This window comes from Schistocerca serialis, chromosome 4, assembly GCF_023864345.2.
Source record: "Schistocerca serialis cubense isolate TAMUIC-IGC-003099 chromosome 4, iqSchSeri2.2, whole genome shotgun sequence".
NCBI lineage: Eukaryota > Metazoa > Arthropoda > Insecta > Orthoptera > Acrididae > Schistocerca > Schistocerca serialis.
In genome coordinates, this window is record NC_064641.1 from 185261435 (window position 1) to 185282112 (window position 20678).

General features: G+C 41.1%; 1 protein-coding gene across 1 annotated transcript in view; it reads left to right on the forward strand.

The window, feature by feature from the left end:
- The window catches only part of LOC126473662 (dnaJ homolog subfamily C member 16), a 171133-nt gene that overhangs the window by 145057 nt on the left and 5398 nt on the right, over positions 1–20678 (forward strand). The window contains exons 11-12 of the mRNA XM_050100894.1: positions 542–752; positions 10094–10225. Of these exons, the coding sequence (XP_049956851.1) occupies positions 542–752; positions 10094–10225 (343 nt within the window). The remainder of the gene's footprint in view (positions 1–541; positions 753–10093; positions 10226–20678) is intronic.

Here is a 20678-nt window from a genome sequence, read left to right on the forward strand (position 1 = left end):
TCAGTTCTCGACAGAGCATCTTACGTTTCTGACATATCTAGCGGCAGCCACATCCAACATTGCTATGTGTTACACATTAACAGCATTTGTGAAGTAACTTTCCGTGCTTATGTTCACTTATAACTGATTGGTGGCCAATGTGACAACACTGTAGCAGCAAGTTACAGATGTCGACTATCAAGTAATTTTAAGCAGACTGTATGTTATATGAAAATTTGTCATCCCAGGAAATAAATGTAAAATGAACAAAATGTAAATTAAAATTAGTTCATTATATATGAATAGAAGAGAAACTCAGTAACATACAAGCATTTGGAAAAGAATGCTAACTTGATCCTCCTTCCATCGAAGTCCATCTTATACTATTGTAAGTCAGTTGCTGTGTGACTGACTGTATGACAAAGGCAAACTTGGAAACTAATCTTATACTTTCATGTTTTGCATACAGTAATATTAACAATTAAATTCAGCCATTTTATGACATTTTGGTTTGTATTTATTGAATTGATGTTTTATACAGAACTTTCCCTCATTGTTTCAGAAATAAGACATTAATGTTTGGCTACTTGATGCTGGATCGTGCTTTAGAGTGGTACAAGTGTTTACTAACACTGAGCTTACCGGAACCAAGAGATCTTAACATAAATCCGAGGAATTGCATTGGTACCGTCCTGTCGCTAAATGGCCATCGGAAATACTTTTGCATGTACCATGCTAAGCACCCTGAATGCGGTAGAGGAAAAGGTTCCAAGGTAGGACAGTATAGGTGACTTCCATATTTTAGCAGCTGTAATTAAAGTTGTTCTGTGCATGTAACATAGTGTTTCTATTATATGCAAGCCTCCCCATTTGCAACTTTCGACAGTCTGTTCTTTCTCACTAATGTGTTAATTGGGAAATAATGTTCCCCAGTGTAGAAAAATTTCATTTATTTTTGTTTTTGCAAATAATCTTCAGCTGCAGACATCAGAATTTAAATATCTGGTGTAATTGATTATTTGATGTCACAAGTCAGAATTTAAGGCATTAGCAATATTTTGCATCAGAAAAATACTTCAAGTGCACCATATGAGAGAGTTTTGTGTATTCTTTATCCTTAAGGATGTACAGTAATATTGATAGTAGATACAGCTGAGATGTCTGAAATAAATAATTTCAAAAGTAAGAAAACTCCACATGAGACTTGAGACAGCGAAAGTTGCAAAGTGTGTGATGAGATGCTAAATTTTCATTTCTGGTGTTTTGATTGACAAATTTTGAATTAACTCCAAATCAAATATTTAAGAGTTTTGAAAGATTCTTGAAACTTCTTGTAAATAAAATTTTGGGCAATTAGAGAAAATTCAATATTGTATATAAATCAGGGCTGTCACCCTTCAGAACCCAGTTTAGCAATGACAGTTATTTTTGTGTTTATGTGATGAACATACTTTTAATATTATTGATTGTTTTCATTGACGGACATGTTCTGATTTTCAGTACATGATTCAGGTAATTTTGTGACAATGTAAACATTATATAAAATGAAAGAGACATGCTTAATTGACCAAGAGCTAAACAAAAAAAATCCTTCCTCTCATCAACTTTTAATCTCCTGCTTTCTCCAAATTTATAGTCTTTTTCAACAACTAGGAAACACAAGATAGGTACAGTGCAACATCATTATCAGATTTAAGTCTTTCATGTTGCTTATCAGTCTCATGTCATGACCACATACTATTGAGTGCTCCATACACACTCCACAGGCTTTTAGCCTTTTCAGTGTATCAAGATTATGATTTGTCACTCACTTTGATGCTGTGTGAATTATTGCTTTGTTACAACACAGGTCTTCAATACGAGATGATGAGCGCTAGAGGGAGGTCAGAATATATTGCCACTACTGGTTAACAGTGTCTCGCATGCCCTGCCTCACAGCACAGTTACGTGCTGGCAACAATACAGGCTGCCACTGTTATCCATGCAGTGTTGTGGTAGAACAGCAGGAACATTCCAGAGAGATAAATGACGGCTTCTGGAGTGTCAGTGACACAGTCAGAATGATTTCAAATACTTGTACCATAGCTCACATATATTTAATGAAGTAATGAATGAATAAACAGTTATAATGGACATATCTGACATGCGCAGGTTTGAATCATATTTGACGTGTCTTCAAATGTCCATGTGTGACAAGGTTGTTAGCTGACTAAGCAATTTTTTCATGTAATTTAATTTCACTCAACTTGACATCCTCATTAAATATGCTGCTAAAATTCTTTTACCCACTCTAGAAATCAGGACATGAATGCAAAATTGTATCTGTTATTTATAAGCTTTGTCTCAGCATAAAGTGGTGCACCTTGGGGCCACAGTCACACCTGCCTTTTCTAATGCTTGATGCATTAAACAACATATTGACCACAGCTAATTTGAGTGCAGTCTCCTTACATTCTTCCCAATGAAATATAGTTGATTCTTTTAAACACACATTTTTAAGACAGCCACAAAATTTGACTAACCTTAATCTACTATGAAATCAGCTGGTGCACTTTGCCAACTATGGCTATTTTAAAATCACGTCATTTATAAAAGCTGATGTAAATATTTCATATCTTTTGACAAGATTGAAAGAAATAAATGTAATATTTTTAACTTAAGCGAAAAATAATATTAAGACCTGTGCTGTAAATATTTACTGAATGTAAAAGGCCAAAGATTAAAGTACTCTAAAAAAATAATTTACTTTATGTGAATGTGCTTTTAGTGGATTTGAACATGTAATATGATTAAGGTAGTGATGAATATGCACATTCACTGACGAACCAAAACATAATGACCACAGCCCACCCGAGATTGAATGCCACTTGATGGTATTCCCGTCATGTGATGTTGTAGGGAAAGTGTTATAATGTCAAGTTGAACACATATGTTTCGAAATGATACAACACATATAAGTCACTGAGCAAGTTGACAAAGCAAGACATGTGAACACGGTAACATTTGAATGAGCACTGAGCCAGCCCAAGTCTAGCGGCTGCTGGCTGGCTGGCCGCTTAGGTGGCGTGGTTGCTGCATGGCTGACAGCCAGCGCCGCATGTAGATGACGCGTAATTGCAGGGCGGCACTGTGAATGATCGGCGAGTCACAACACTTTTCCCCCCTTTGAAATTTTTGCACTGGTCTTGATGGAGGTGGCCTGTAGAGTGCTAACGTCCATAGGTGTTGTTTGACTGGCCGTAAAGTCTCGAGGAGGGGGTTTCCCATAAGGACGGAAGTGTCCCCAATGATACCGGGTCGAGATGACAGGAGATGTAGGGGTCAAATCGGCTGGGGCCCCGTGCACTAATCTGCCCGTTGCGGCAAGTCCAGTGGATATAACAGGAGACATGGGCGATGTGTCAGCGTCCATATGAGAAGGAGGCGAGTAGATTGGCTCCGACAGATGATGGTCATCTGGTTCCTGCATGGGCACGTCTCCCGGTGGTGTCCGTTCTTGTACTGGCACCAAGATGACGGTGAGAGGGTTGTGTTGTGAGTAATGAGAGATGCCAAGATCCTGAGCGTCAGGTAGAGCCGAAGGTGGTGTAGCGGCATTCAGAACAGGCGTTGCCGGCACACAAGGCCGAAGTTGGTCCGAATGACACACTGCAACACCTGTGTCCGTCTGGATTTCATACAGGCGTCGGCCACGGTGTCGTAAGATGCGGCCCAGGCTCCATTTTGGCCGCCTGCCATATCCCCGTACCCAGACAAGGTCGTTGGCGGTGAACCGGCCAAGCAAAGGCACCCGCGGCCGTGAGGTGGAAGGCCGCAGAAGATGAAGTAGTGTGTGGGGCTGTCGGCCATGTAAGAGCTCAGCCGGGCTGTGGTCGCCCATGGGGGTGAAACGGTAAGAAACCGAAACTGGAGAAGCGCATCATCAGCAGCAGAAGAAGTCAGGAGTTTCCGCATCTGAGCCTTAAATGTGCGGACCAGTCTTTCAGCCTCACCGTTTGATTGTGTATGGAACGGAGGGGCCGTGACATGCGTAAAGCCGTGACGAGAACAAAAATCCGCAAATTCGGAAGAGGCAAATTGCGGACCATTATCAGTAACGAGAGTAGAGGGAAGGCCTTCCAAAGAAAAAATGCGGGTGAGAGCACTTGTGGTCGCCACGGTGGTAGGCAACGTGCGACGGACAATGAAAGGAAAGTTAGAGTAGGCGTCAATTACGTGGAGCCAATAAGTACCTAAAAAAGGTCCCGCGAAGTCAGCATGAATGCGCTACCAGGGCGTCTCAAGCGAAGGCCACGGTGACAAAGATGACTTCGGGGCGGCGGCCTGCGATGCACAAGGACCGCAGGCAGCGACCATGTATGCTATTTCAGAGCCGATGCCAGGCCAGGCCAGTACACATGACAGAGATTTTGTGTGAGAGACACCCCAGTGCCCTTTGTGAAGGAGGCGCAAGACCAAAACACACAAAGACGCAGGTACCACAACACGCGGCGAAGCATTGTCGGTAGAAAGGAGGATAACACCATCCCTAGCCGTGAGGCGGTAGCACAAAGCGTAGTAGTTCCGCAACGGGTCAGAAGTCTTAGCAGACGGACGATCTGTCCAACCCTTCTGAATACAGCGTAAAACCCGGGAGAGAGTAGGATCAGAACCCGTAGCAGCCGCCAGCCGGTCCCCGGTGATGGGGAATCTGTCCACAACCCGCTACTCAGCAACATCCAGGTGGAAACACAAAAGTTCATCCCTATCAAATGCCAGATCAGGACCCATGGGAAGGCGAGACAGTGCATCAGCATTTGCATGTTGAGCCGTCGGCCGGAAATGAATCTCATAATTGAAATGAGACAAGTAAAGAGCCCAACGCTGGAGACAGTGTGCAGCCTTGTCAGGAAGTGACGATGATGGATGAAACAAGGAAACAAGTGGTTTATGATCCGTAACAAGATGATATTTGGATCCATAGAGAAAAACACCAAACTTATGAAGAGCATAAATAATGTCCAAAGTTTTTTTTCAATTTGAGAATACTTTTGTTGGGCATCCGTGAGTGTTTTGGAGGCATAAGCAATGGGTTGTTCAGAGCCGTCAGAAAAATGGTGCACAAGGACTGCACCGACCGCGTCCGTGGCCAGAACAAGATGTTGGCCAGGTCGATAAGTAGCCAGGCACGGGGCCTGTTTCAGCATAGTTTTCAATTTCTGGAAAGCCACATTGCATGACGCGGACCAGTGAAAAGGCACGTTTTTATGCAACAGGCGATGCAACGGCTGAGCCACCGAAGCAGCAGACGGTAAAAACTTGTGATAGTATGCTATTTTCCCCAAGAAGGCCTGCAGCTCCTTAACAGATGTAGGGCAAGGAAGGGCATCGATCGCAGCGACAGTTTGCTGAAGCGGACGAATACCATCCCGAGGGAGTTGAAACCCCAAGTATGTGATAGATGCCTGAAAAAGTTGTGACTTCTGAAGATTACACATAGGACCGGCAGTCTGTAAGACATGAAAAAGGGTGCGGAGGTTCTGAAGATGTTCTTCAGTGGTAGAGCCAGTGACAACAATGTCGTCCATGTAATTTATACACCCAGGGACAGGGAGCAATAATTGTTCCAAGAATCTCTGAAAGAGAGCAGGGGTGCTGGCAACCCCGAATGGCAATCGTTGGTATTGATAGAGGCCGAAAGGCGTGTTAAGGACCAGAAACTGCCGGGAAGCAGCATCGAGAGGAAGTTGATGATAAGCTTATGACATGTCAGTTTTAGAAAAATACTGGCCTCCCGCAAGTTTAGTGAACAATTCTTCAGGTCGGGGCATGGGGTAAGTGTCAGTGAGGCATTGCGCATTTACAGTGGCTTTAAAATCGCCACAGAGACGAATATCACCATTGGGCTTAGTAACAACAACGACAGGAGAGGACCACTCACTGGAAGTGACAGGAAGCAAGACCTCTGAAGTAGTGAGACTATCCAGCTCCCATTTTACCTGATCCCGAAGGGCCACAGGAATGGGCTGAGCCCGAAAAAACTTAGGCCGAGCAGTGGGTTTGAGCGTGATATGAGCTTCAAAGTCGTTTGCACGGCCTAACCCAGGAGAAAAAAGGGACGAAAATGTCGTCGACAAGGAATCCAATTGAGCATAAGGAATAGCATCAAAGACGATATTGACAGAGCCATCTATGGAGAACCGAAAAACGTGAAAGGCATCGAAACCAAAAAGATTCTCTGCGTTACTCTGGTCGACCACAAATATGGGAACAGTGCGAACGATGGATTTGTAAGATACCTCAGCATTAAATTGCCCCAAGAGAGAAATCTTCTGTTTATTGCACGTCCGTAATTGCTGAGTGACAGGTGATAGGAGTGGAGAACCCAACTGAAGATACGTCTGAGAATTAATTATAGTGGCTGCAGAACCAGTATCCACCTGAATGCGAACATCCCGACCAAGGATTTGGACAGTGAGGAATAACCTCCCTGAAAGGGTAGAAGTGCAATTGACAGACAACACAGAAGCAGAATCAGCATTAGTGTCACGGTCATGACCATCGTGTATGCGGTCAGATTTGCAAACGGCAGACACATGACACTTCTTTTTGCAATTGTGACACGTGGCCCAACGTTGGGGACAGCCCTCCCGTGAATGTTTCGTAAAACACTGCGGACATGAAGGGAGTTGCCGGGGGTTGTGCTGCAGTTTCTTAGAGGGTTGTTTACGGTTAGGCCGAGGCTGCGCGTGGGAGCGTACTGCGGCCATGTCGGCCGGCAGGGTCTCACCGCACGCGTCGTCAACAGCGCTCAGGGGCTGTATTTCCCCGACGTCGCCCCATGCCTCTATTTGCGTCCCAGCGGCGCGAGAAATTTCAAAAGACTGCGCGATGGATAGGACTTCATCTAGAGTAGGATTGGCCAACTGAAGGGCACATTGCCGAACTTCTTTGTCGGGCGCCGACCGGATAATAGCATCCCGGACCATGGAATCGGCATAGGATTCTTTGTGAACGTCGGTAACAAATTGACACTTTCGACTGAGGCCGTGAAGTTCAGCAGCCCAAGCGCGATAGGATTGATGCGGTTGTTTTTGACAACGATAAAAGGCAACATGAAAGGCTACCACATGCATTTGCTTATGAAAATATACGGACAGAAGTGAGCACATTTCAGCAAAAGACAAAGACGCAGGATCTTTCAAAGGAGCCATTTGCGACAACAACCGATACATTTGAGGTGAAATCCATGGAAGGAACAGATATTTACTTGTTTGTTCGTACATGACATGAAAGGCCGAGAAATGTTGTCGAAGACGTTTTTCGTAATCAGACCAGTCTTCCGCCGTATGGTCATAAGGAGGAAAAGGAGGCATAGACAACAACGAGAAACGCCCGCATTTGATGCCGCGCCGAAATCGTGAATCGCCGATGTGAGAAGCGTTTGCTGTTTAATGAGACCTTGCAATAGTTGCTCGACAGTAGCCATGCAAACCTGTGAGTCAACAATGAAAAGGAAAAATCCACTACCTCGTCGCAAATTGTTATAATGTCAAGTTGAACACACATATTTCGAAACGATACAACACACATAAGTCACTGAGCAAGTTGACAAAGCAAGACATGTGAACACGGTAACATTTGAATGAGCACTGAGTCCAAGCCTAGTGGCCGCTGGCTGGCTGGTCGCTTAGGTGGCGCGGCTGCTGCGTGGCTGGCAGCCAGCGCTGCATGTAGACAATGCGCCTAATTGCGCGGCAGCACTGTGAATGATCGGCGAGTCACAACAGAAAGTACATAAGCGGAGCAGAACGATTGGAGAGTCATTCTGATGTCAATATCGGCTCGAAAGGGGGAAGTCCATTGACACAGGTAAATTTTACAAGGGATAGATTATTATGGTGTGGCACCTGAGAACAAGCATCTCTGACGTGGTGAAACTGTTCACACATTTGCTTTTGTGAGCAGCAACAGAAAGTGGTTGAAGGACATTAAAACCACGATTAGATGACAGGGTGTTTGATGCCTTCGCCACATCACAGAATGTGTGCTAGGAGACTTACATGTTCTGCAAAGCAGGATAGTAAGTGATTTGTTTCAGAACTGATAACAGAGTACAATGCTGGTGCAGGCACAAATGTTTAGGGCACACCACTCAGCATGCATTGATGAACATGAGGCTGTCCAGCAGATGACACCTACCCATTCAGATGTTGACCAAATGACATCATCAGTTAAGATTGCAGTGGGCATGAGATCATTGGACCATGCATCAATGGATTGGACCATGCACCAATGAAAATGTTACATGTGGTCAGATGAATCACGTTTCTTGTTACACTAGGTCTGTGGTCATGACTGGATACAATGCCATCAAGGCAGACAGCTGCATAAAACATTCGCTGTGCCACAGGCACTGGTCAGTGGGGACAATATTATGCTATGATCGTCTTTAAGTCCGGCTTCAGTGGGATCTCTGGTAGTAATCAAAGGCATCATGACAGTTGTGGACTACATGAACATTACAGCAAACTACTTGCATTCCTTCATGCTCGACGTCTTCCCCAATGGTGATGGCATCTTTCAGTAGGGTACCTGCCCATATCACAAGACCAGAATCATGGTACAGTGCTTTGAGGAACATGACAGTGAACTCATATTGGTGTCTTGGTCAACAAATTCGCCTGACCTGGACCCAATGGAACACGTGGGAGATTAAGGGCACCAGCTCTGCACCCACAAACTACAGGCATAATTTACAGGAATTGCTTAACCTGTGCATAGGTATCTGGTTCTGCGTACCTGAAGAAAGCTACCAAGGACTTGTTGAATCCTTGCCATGTAAAAACACTGCTGCATTGCATTCCAGCAGGTGCTCATGTTTTGGCTCATTGATATAAAACATAGTTTGGAAATTTAGTGAAATAAACTATCTCTGAGGGGTGTTTTTGGAGGGACTGTTTATGATCAAGCAAATCACATTCTGTGATACCTTTTTATTAGTTTACTACCCACTTCATTCAATAGAAAGGCTAGTTTCACTTGACATTTTGAGTAGAAATAATTGAAACTATATACAATATGCACCTGAAATTACAACTTAGGAGATCAGCACTGTATGTTAGGATATGGTCTGGATTAAAAACATGGACGGATTCTTACTGGAGTATGTATTTTGAGTATTTACCAAAAACTAAATATAAATTCAAGTACGATAAGGGGCAAAGATTCAAGATACTGACAGGCAAAGACAAAGTTATCATTTCCTGTTTATTCAGATTCATCGAAATGGCAGCTTGCTATCTGTTATATTAATTTAGTAGTAATCTTTCATCTGACATTGAAACCTTAGGTTCTGATGGACCAGGTAGCACTTGGGGAGAAAACCTGTACTCACATAACAAATGGTTCAAATGGCTCTGAGCACTATGGGACTTAACATCTGAGGTCACCAATCCCCTAGAACTTAGAACTACTTAAACCTAACTAACCTAAGGACATCACACACACCCATGCCCCAGGCAGGATTCGAACCTGCGACCGTAGCAGTCGCGCGGTTCCGGGCTGAAGCGCCTAGAACCGCACGGCTACAGCGGCCGGTGCTCACATAACAGTATTCATCAAGTGAGAGGGGGTTTGTCACATATTTGGCTAGTATCACATGGAGATACCGGATCCCATTCATTCATTCCTTCCATGGAAACCTGCACAGTGAGCACTGTTGAGATAGAATACCGCAGCCTCTTACTTTGTGTTTCCATCATGTTGTGAAAAATTCTCACTTTCAAGATGTAAGCGCAAACACATTCTGCATCAGTCTTTCGTATGTCTCCCTTAAAGATGCAGGAATATAGTGCATGCAATAATCTGCTTTATCCAGATGTGAACCCACTAATGATCAATTACAACCAACTGATAGGTCATTGTGGTAACATGGGTATTCTTTTCACATCTTGGGTAACCATAGTAGAGTTGTCATCTCATTGCCTTGCTCAGATAATAAGACTTTTTAGCCAGTGCAACTTCTTTTATTGTTCTCTTATTGATTGGGGCAAGTCTTTATCCATGAGTCATGTTAATTTTTAATACATAGGATCGATGTGTTGTTTAATTTTTACTTGTAATTTTTTTGTAGCGTATGGTAAAAATGACAAAACGCATCAGCAATACACCTAATGCAACAAATGGAGCATTTATGGGTTTTGATACTAGTGAATCAGATGACACAGAAACCTCTGACATTGAGCAAGGGTACCAGCAAGATGATGTAAGTATCCTTACACTATCTAATTTTTACTAGTATCTTTGGCAGAAAAATTTTACTTGGACTAGAAGGGTTTGAAAGTGTAAAATGCAAAATTATTTTTCTAATTGACATGGTACATTAATGATGGCACTTCGAATCCCCATTTAGCAATTTTTCTGTGGTTTCCGTAAATCATGTAAGGCATATGCCAGGATGATTCTTTTGAAAAGGATGTGACCAGTTTCCTTCTCCAGTCCAATTTGTGCTCCACCTCTAATTACCTAATCCCTCCTTTTGAAGAATTCCTGTTCATTTGAAATGCAGATAATTTTTTGTGAATTGTAGAATAAATGAATTGTGGTTGTTTGATTTGGGGCCTGAAAATGTAACATCTGTTTTTGGACAAAGCATCATCTATGTTTAGGAAAGAGATAAATTTATAAATTTCAAAGGATTTTAATTCCTACCATTTACTAGTGTTCATTACACCTAGTAGTAAGTAATTACTTTCTTAAATACTGATCAACCTCCTTGAAGAAAGAAACAAGTGACAAAAAATGTAGTGAACCTTTCTTATTGCTCATATGAATGAGTCCTTAAGTTTACACCCATTTCTGAACAATAGTATTGTAGTGAGGCTAAATTTTCATGCTGTCAACATTATCTATTGATATCCACAGGAACTATGTTTGGCACACACATCATACTCAACCCTAATGACAATCAAGACACTTCCATCAGCTTTGTTATTCTGTTTTAGCCGCACTTCGACTAATTTCCTGAAATGTCATAGCTTCTCACCATGTCTGGCATTGTTATATCTAAAACACTCAATTATTTTTCTCTATTTCAACTCATTTACAGTGTTGCATAAAGTCACATTTCTTGGATAAAATGTCCAGTCTTAGGATTCAAAAATCTCATGATTTTGATCTTTGATATTCAGTATTGCAAGATTCCATTTTCCCAGCATTAGCTCTATTGTGAAACACATCCTCATATAGAGCTTGTACTTCCGTATTTAGTCCACCTAATTCTGTTTCTGTTGTCTCAGAATACTTCACATATAAGCCCAGAATTAAATTTTGCAGAATAATAAGTGTTATTTTAATCCCTCAAGTAAAGTTAGAATCTCAATTAGCTGACTGAAGATCTTCTTTAAAAACAAGGGTGTATATCCTGTTTACATCCCTCCCTGTTAAACACTGTATAAAATCTACAGCGCTCTTACTAGTATCTCTCATTTTTATCAATTTAAAGTTTACAATGTCCCGACAATAAATCTGTTGCATTACATTATATTGCAAGAAGCTTTATTTCGTTTAAGATTTAATACTTTCATTTTAATTTCTTTTGAATTGCTGTAATTTAATACTTGTTTTCAAAACCTGAATGTATTTGTTTTTGTGACTTTTGGTGTTTAAAAAGGCTGATTTCACCATTGTGAAATAGTAAGACATTACTTCTTCTTTAGTCTTTTTCCTAGAGTTTTTAATTTGTCTAGTACATGGTCAGCTTTTCAAGATTCGGCAAATTTTATTATATAACTTTGTGGCTGGGAGCTCTTCCTAATACCACAGTCGTCAAGGTTACCTAAGAGAGGGAAGTTATTTCCACCATCTGTCTGCGAGTTATTTATACTTTGTTCTGTATGTAGTTGTGTTTTAATTGTTTATTTATCATATTGTTGGAGGCAGAATTTGAGGACGAGCCCAGCATAGTCCTAAAAAAACACGGAAAACTGCTTAAAAACCATGTTCAGGCTGGCCAGTGTACCATCTCACAGTCATTAAGTTTAAGTTAGTTACATATTCCTTGGATCATTGTGCACTATAGATCGTAACAATGTGTAACAAGTGATTTTACATTCACATCACGTATTAATTGGTACACATGGTCACATTCTGAACATTTTGAAGTTCTTGTTGTTTTTACAAAAAGAAAGGAAAGATATACAGATGTGAGTTACTAATTCCTACCCAACACCTTTTAGACATAATGGTAATAGAAATTCTGCTACGGAGTAGGAGGAGTTGTTTTTCAAATTTTACTTTGCTGTCTGTCAAAAATACTATATACTGGATAAGTGATCAAAATTTTTTTCCAATATTATGCACCCTATTTTGTGCTAAAGACAACCTCAGTGTGGAGTAATGAATGTTGTTTTTCTTTGTGGCATTGTAACTGTGTACATCATGCTCCTTTTGAACTGTAGTGGATTATTTACAACAAACTTCATGAGAGAATAAATATACTGTGAAGTAGTTGTCATAATGCCCAACTCTTTAAACAGATGTCTACAAGATGACTGTGAGTGATCACCACATGAGTGACCACCACATATTATTCTGATAGCACATTTTTGTTAGATGAAGACTTTCTTTCCTAAAGATGAGTTACCCCAGAACACAATTCTACGTGGCATTATCAAATAAAAATATGTCAATATACTGATTTGTCCCTCCCTAAGATTGGCAATGATTATAAGTGCAAATATAGCTGAACTAAGTTTTTAGGAGTTGTAAAGGCCTTTACAAATGTCTGCTTGTGTCTGTGTATGTGCGGATGGATATGTGTGTGTGTGCGAGTGTGTACCTGTCCTTTTTTCCCCCTAAGGTAAGTCTTTCCACTCCCGGGATTGGAATGACTCCTTACCCTCTCCCTTAAAACCCACATCCTTTCGTCTTTCCCTCTCCTTCCCTCTTTCCTGATGAAGCAACGGTTGGTTGCGAAAGCTTGAATTTTGTGTGTATGTTTGTGTGTCTATCGACCTGCCAGCACTTTCGTTTGGTAAGTCACATCATCTTTGTTTTTAGATATATTTTTCCCACGTGGAATGTTTGCCTCTATATAATGTAAATGAAAAAAGTTAATTTATATTGTTTAAATAAGTATACTAGATGTGTTGATATGGAACTAGCAGACGTAAATGCATAGGCATAAATACATAATACATGAATGGAAAAAAAATACGATGTCAGGTACAACTTATGCTAGATGTTCCCAACAGTTCTTTGGTTTTCATTTAAGATATTTGTCCAAGTGTAGAAATAATACTCTTGTGAAAACAGTTTTTTTAAAAAGAATACTTACTGCTAATTTCTTTTATATTCTGGGGCAGATTCTTATAGATTATCATGCCTCACTAATCAAGACTGTTCTGAGCTTTTAGCATATTTTTTCTATCTAAATGGAGGCAATGACTCAACCTTGTGTTATGATCATGAATAATGTTATTCAAGCTGTAATTGTCAAGATTTTTTCTGTTATATATTATGGTCTGAAAAATAAACTCACAAGGAACAGTCAGAATGACCTGGTTTTTAAATAATTCTTTGCAGTGAGCCCATTTATTGCATTTTGTCATTATACTTACAGCTCTCTGTTGTAATCTGAAAACTGTTTGCAGATTCTGTGTACTATTTCCCCAAGAAAGATTATTACACAGCTAAAAATGGCATGCACATAACCAAAGTAAGCTGACCTTACACAAATGTCACTGCATACTGATGCAAGAACTCTTAAGCATGTAGCATGCTGTGGGTACCCTCTTTGAGATAATCATGACATGTTCATTCCGTTTTAGTTGGCTGTCGATGTGCAGTCCTAGGTATATCTGTTATCTGTTATTGAAGTGTTGCATAGTTTTAAATTTATGGACTTGGGCTTCTTGTTTATTCTAAAGTACATGCTGTTGGTTTTCTTAATGTTGAGAGTTGCTCTGATCTCTGTAGACCATTTGTAAACATCTGCTAGTGCTTCATTGGCTTTTTCCAATAGCATGGCAGGTGTCTTGCTGGTAATCAGTATATTACTGTCATCAGCAAAAATTACTTTTTCTCCATGCTCCACACATTGTGGAAAATCATTAATATAAATTAAGAACAATATTGGGCCCAGAACACTTCCTTGTGGGACTCCTACATTAACGTACTGTGGGTCAGATAAGTGATTTACCACATATTTGGATGTGTTATGTGAAATTTCTACTCTCTGCACTGTTATTTAGATATAATTGGCACCATTTATTTACCACTCCCCTGATTCCCAGAGACTCCAATTTGTGTAGAAGAGTGTCATGATCAATGGTATCGAAGGCCTTCAATAGATGTAGGAAAATTACAGTTACATAACTATCCTTGTCAAGTGATTCAACAACAATTTTTATTAACAGAGCTATTGGTGTTCAGCACTTCTGAGCAGTCTGAAGCCATGCTGTTCCTTGCAGAGAAGATTATATTTATTTAAGTAGCTCATAAGTTTATTTTTCATTAAAGTCTCCACTATTTTAGGAAATTCTGGAAGTAAAGCAATTGGCCTGTAATTTTCTGTGTTTTCAACATCGCCTTTTTTGTGAAGGGGTATGATTTTAGCTAGTTTCAGGTAGTCTGGGAAGCAGCCAGTCCTAGAAGACTGGTTAGTGGTGTCAGTTACTGGAGCTTTAATGCTGTCTAGGCACTCTTTTAACACACAAACTGGGACTTCATCCAATCCTATTGAGGGTTTGTTTTTTAATTGTTTTATGGCACTGCTTACTTCTCCCAGAGTAGTGGAGAGCAGAACCATTGAATTTTTACGTAATTTTGCACTGGAATATCAGATCTTTTTGGAAATTTGCTCTGCAGTTCTTTTGCAATACTGATGAAGTATGAGTTTATGAAGTTAGCCAGTTCTTTTTCATCACTGATTGTGTTGCCTGATTTATTGATTTTGGTGTTTGAGTGCCTCCTCCTTTTTTTTCCTCCCAGTCTCACATTTAACTAAAGTCCAAGCAGCTTTACTTTTATTGTTTGCATTTTTTTATCAGTTTGTCGTTGGCTGACCTTTTAGCTGCCTGAAGGACCTTCTGTAGATTTTTTTGTAGTTTTTATAATAGCTTAAAAACCAGGGCGACTGCATGTATTGTTTATAGAGCTGAGTTGTCTGAAGGTTTGGGTGATTTTGTAATCCCACTGGTAATCCATTTCATTTTGCTCTGTGCTCCAACCAGAAGTAGGACTTCAGGAAGCGATTCCACAAATTTGAGCTTAAACAATGACATAAGATGACAAAACTTTTTGTTGGCATCTGTTTGTTTGTATACACTGTCCCAGGTTACACGACTTAACTGTGCAGTAAAATATTGCGTGGTTGATTTGGAGTAGAGTGATTTATATGCATGTAACTTGGCTGCTTTTCCCACAGGAACTTTTATTTGTGCAATTTGACAAAGATGAACTGAAAGTCCCAGATTTTTTAGTACTAAGTAACAGTTTTCTGTGCCAGTATCAGTGGCTATATGATCAATAGTAGAGACTGATTGTGTCGTTATCCTTGTTGGACAGCTGACCAGTGATATCATTCCAAAGCTACATAAAATGCTCAGAAAAGCATTAGTAACATTATCTATTTTTGCTGTGTTTATGGATATCCACATAGCAGGATTTTTCTACGCTCATCTTTTACTTACTGTGCATGGTTTCCTTCGAAGTAATCTCCTCCACAATTGATGCAATGCTCTCAGTGCTGTTTCCACTTCTGAAAGCAATCTCTGTACGACTCTTGATGGATCACGTGAAGCATCTCTGGTAATTTTCTTTAATCTCATTTATCATTGCAAATCATCAGCCTTTCAACAGGGTTTTCCACTTTGGAAATAAAAAAAAAAAGGGTCCGGTGGGGCCAGGTTTGGAGGGTATGGAGGATGAAGCAGCACAGTGATTTGATTTTTTGTGCTTTAGTCGTGCACCAACAGGGATGAATGTGCAGGTGTGTCATTGTGATGCAAGAGCCATGAATTGTCTCCCCACATTTCAGGTGGTTTCCTTCTCACATTTTCTCACAAGCAATGCAACATGTACCAATAGTACCGTTGATTAACAGTTTGTCCCCCCCCCCCCCCCCCCCCCCTTTTTATCAGATTCTTATTTAGGCACAACAAAAAGACTGTAACAAATAAAGCTTTTGGCCAGTAAGCCCTTTGTCAAAAATAAACAACACACACACACACACACACACACACACACAAGTGACTGCAGTCTCTGGCAACTAAAACTACACTGCAAGCAGCAGCACCAGTGCCTGATATGAGTGGTGACTGGGTGGTGGTAAGGAGGAGGCTGAGGCAGGGAGGGAGAGGGACAGAATGGTAGTGGAGGCAGACAATGAAGTGCTGCAGGTTAAATGATGGGCAGGGGAGAGGTGAGACGAGGGAAGTAGTGTAAAAGAAGTAAAAAGGCTGGGTGTGATGGTGGAATGACAGCTGTGTACTGCTGGAATGGGAACAAGGAAGGGGCTGGATGGGTGAGGACAGTGACTAACGAAGGTTGAGGCCAGGAGGGTTATGGGAACGTTGAATGTATTGCATGGAAAGTTCCCACCTGTTCAATTCAGAAAAGCTGGTGTTCATGTGGAGGGTCCCCGTGGCACAGGCTGTGAAGCAGTCATTGAAATTAAGGATGTCATGTTGGGCAGCGTGCTCAGCAACAGGATGGTCCACTTGTTTCTTGGCCACAGTTTATCAGCTTACTTTCATGTGGACAAATAGCTTGTTGGTTGTCATGCCCACATACAATGCAGCACAGCAGTTGCAGCTTAGCTTGTAGCTCACATGACTGCTTTCACAGGTAGCCCTGCCTTTGATGGGATAGGTGATGTTTGTGAACGGACTGGAGTAGGTGGTGGTGGTGGTGGTGGTAGTGGTGGTGGTAGGAGGATGTATGGGGCAGGTCTTGCTTCTAGGTGTATTACAGGGGTGTTAGCCACAAGGTTAGGGGTTGGGAGCTGGGGTTGTATGAGGATGGACAAATATATTGTGTAGGTTCGGTGGACAGTGCAACACCACTGTGGGAGAGATGGGAAGGATAGTGGGCAGTACAGTTTTCATTCCAGGACATGACAAGAGGTAGTTGAAACCCTGGGGGAAAATGTAATACAGTTGCTCCAGTCCTGGGACATTCTCTGTCAGGGTTTTGACTACCTCTCGTCGTGCCCTGAAATGAAAAATGTCCTGCTCACTATCCTTCCCACCCCTCCCACAGTGGTATTCCACCATCCACCGAACCTACACAATATACTCATCCATCCTTACATAACGCCTGGTCCCAACCCCTTACCTCTTGGCTGATACCCCTGTAATAGACATAGATGCAAGACCTGTCCCATACAGCTTCCCACTACCACGTCACAAACATCACCTATCCCATCAAAGGCAGGGCTATGTGTGAAACCAGTCATGTGATCTACAAGCTAAGCTGCAACCACTATGCTGCATTCTATGTGGGCATGACAACCAAAGAGCTGTGTGTCTGCATGAACAGCCACTGAAAACTATGGCCAAGAAACAAGTGGATCACCCTGTTGATGAACACATGCCAAACATGATGTCCTTCATTTCAATGACTGCTTCACACCCTGTGCCATGTGGATCCTTCCCAACAACACCAGGCTTTCTGAATTGCACAGGTGAGATGTTTCCCTGCAATACATCCTATGTCCCTGTAACCTTCCTGGCCTCAACCTTCGAAAGTCAATGTCTTCACCCATCCAACCTCTTCCCTACTCCTATCGAGCACTCTACAGCCATCATTCCACCATCACACCCAGTCCTTTTACTTCTCTTTCTTTCCGCTACTCCCCCCCCCCTCCATCTCTCGCTTGCCCTCTATCTAACCTGCAGCAATTCACCTTCTGCCACCCCTACCATACTATCTCTCCCCCTCCCCATCCCAGCCTCCTCCTTATCCCTCACTCGGTCTCCACTCCCATCATGCACTGGTGCTGCCACTCACAGTGTGTTTTCAGTTGCCTGAGACTGCTTTTGTGTGTGTGTGTGTGTGTGTGTGTGTGTGTGTGTGGGGTCTATTTTTGACGAAGGCCTTACTGGCCGAAAGCTTCATTTTTGACAGTTTTTTTGTTGTGCCTATCTGCTACTCTGCATCTCTGCTGTATGATGAGTAGCAACTTTGCTTCCCTTAATATTGTTACATTCCGTCCTGGAGTTTCTGTTGTTTAATCTCATTCTCATTTGCAAGATCCAAAAGCTCTTCACAGATTGCGAGGCGAAGGTCTTTCTGGTCTTTACTTGTAAGCCATGGGACGAACTTGGTGTCAACACATTCCTTTCCAAGATGCTATGTCAGGATTTCGTGACATGATCCAACTAAAATTGTTCATTCTTCTGAAATCTGTTGGACATTCAATCTTCAAATGGTACTCACAATTTCATTGACATTTCTGACATGAGTGTCATTGTTAGACGTCAAAGGGCATCCTGAATGAAGGTCATCTTTAACTTCAGTCCACCCATTTTTAAATTGTGACTATTCGTAACTCCAAGTACGGCTTAAGCACTCATCACCAGAAGCTTTCTGCATCACTTGGTTTGTCTCTGTAGAGGTTTTCTTGAGTTTCACGCAAAATTTAATGCAAACGCGTTGCTCCTCTAACTCTGCCATCTCTGGAATCCACAGACTGTGCAACACAACGTTCTGCTTAATACAGCACTGAACAACAACTAACAAGACATATAGCAATGAAACTTCTGGCAGTACACATTAAACACAGGCTTATGCAGGGATGCCAACCGCATTTTGCTCCAAGACGACATTGGCACAAAATTATGAATGTTCCGGAATTTTTTGAACATACCTTGTACACACACACACACACACACACACACACACTCACACACACACACACACACACACACACACACACACACTCATGCAAATGCAGCTCACACTCATATGACTGGCTGCCAAGGTCATTCATTTTGTTGTACGTATCTTGTGCAGGGTAGATCTTTGTCTGCAAAATTAGTAATCCAGAAGCAGAATTCAGGATTTCCAAGTTTTACAAATGGAGTATTTACTTTTGCAAAAACTTCCACTGACATTTGTTTGAAATTATCTTCATCTTGTTTTCTTCACTTAGATTCCCCAAACTTCCAATAAGTCTTTTCATTGAAAAGCAGCTGCACTGTCTTGAAGATACTTTCCAGATTTAAATTTGTGCTTGACATTATCTTTCATTTTGCAGCCAATTCATTTGTTACAAAAACTGCAGAACACTGTTTCATAGCGTGTAATATGACACAAAATAAGGAAACTATCTAAAAAAAGAGTGAGTGAAACCAACCTGTGCACATTTTAATGATGTCAGTAACAAAAGTGACTTATGTTGCAATACTTAACATATCCTTGTGTAGGCACCTTTCACTTGCTTGACCATTAATTTGGTAGAGTATTTTGAGTGCTCTGACTGGCAGTTGTGTTCATGCATACTAAATGCCTTTTATTGGAATACATCTAACTCTTTCCGAATTATGCTTCACTAGATATTTTCCTATACCAGTAAGTGAAAATTGATTACTTTTGTGAATATTTATGTGCAGATAATAGAGTTATTTTAAATTATTGTTAGTAAAGTAGTTTGTGTGGACACAATTCTAGTTGCAATGAGCTGCAGTTTGAATTTACCATAAAATGAATTTTTTAAGCTCACTAGTTATGTCATCTCCTTCCCTTTGACAACAAAGTGGAGTTTGGAAGAACTCATGCCTTGGAAAGATGGAGAGAAGATGTTAATTTGCCATTGCTCATCCCCATTATTTCTCAACCATAAACACAACCTCCCTGATTTTAAAAGTTGGGCAGAAACTGCTATTTATATACCTTCACTGTGGTCACATGTAAACAGTATTGCTAAAAGCTAAATGTTGTTTTTGAATTATGTAATCGAATCTTGACACCTGTTGCAGCTAAATTTTCTGAAGATGTACCTGGTAGCATGCCATACAGAGCCACAACACTAAATTGTGCCTTTAGTACTTCTACTAATATTTTAGTATCATATTGTTTTTTGTCACAGTGAAATTGTCTGTGACACATCTCCATATGATGATAATGTTTGGAACTGATGTATGTCACGCTCAGAATTGCCATATCCATGTCGACACTGTTAAAGTAACATGATTTCATTCCCATATGCCACTTTTATGAGTTCGCTGATTTGAGGAAGATCTTTTAGTCTTCTGACGTGCCACAGTGCCTACTGTTAATTTGTAAAGCAAGTCAGTGGTATGTTTTACAAGCAAATATGATTATTCAACTTAAAAGAATGGAAACTCCATGTTGTGTTGTCAACAATGTAAGAAAGATAGATTGTACTTACCGCAAATATGACATGTTAATTTGCAAACAGACACGATTACAAGACAACCATAAGTTCTGACCACGTTTTCATCAGAAAGGTTTCTGGTCCAACAGAACACCACATCTATCTAATAAAAATGTTCATAATAGAGGAAACATTCCATGCGGGAAAAATATATTTAAAAACAAAGATGATGTGACTTACCATACGAAAGCGCTGGCAGGTCGATAGAAACACAAACAAACACATACATACACACAAAATTCTAGCTTTCGCAACCAATGGTTGCTTCGTCAGGAAAGAAGGAAGGAGAGGGAAAGACGAAAGGATGTGGGTTTTA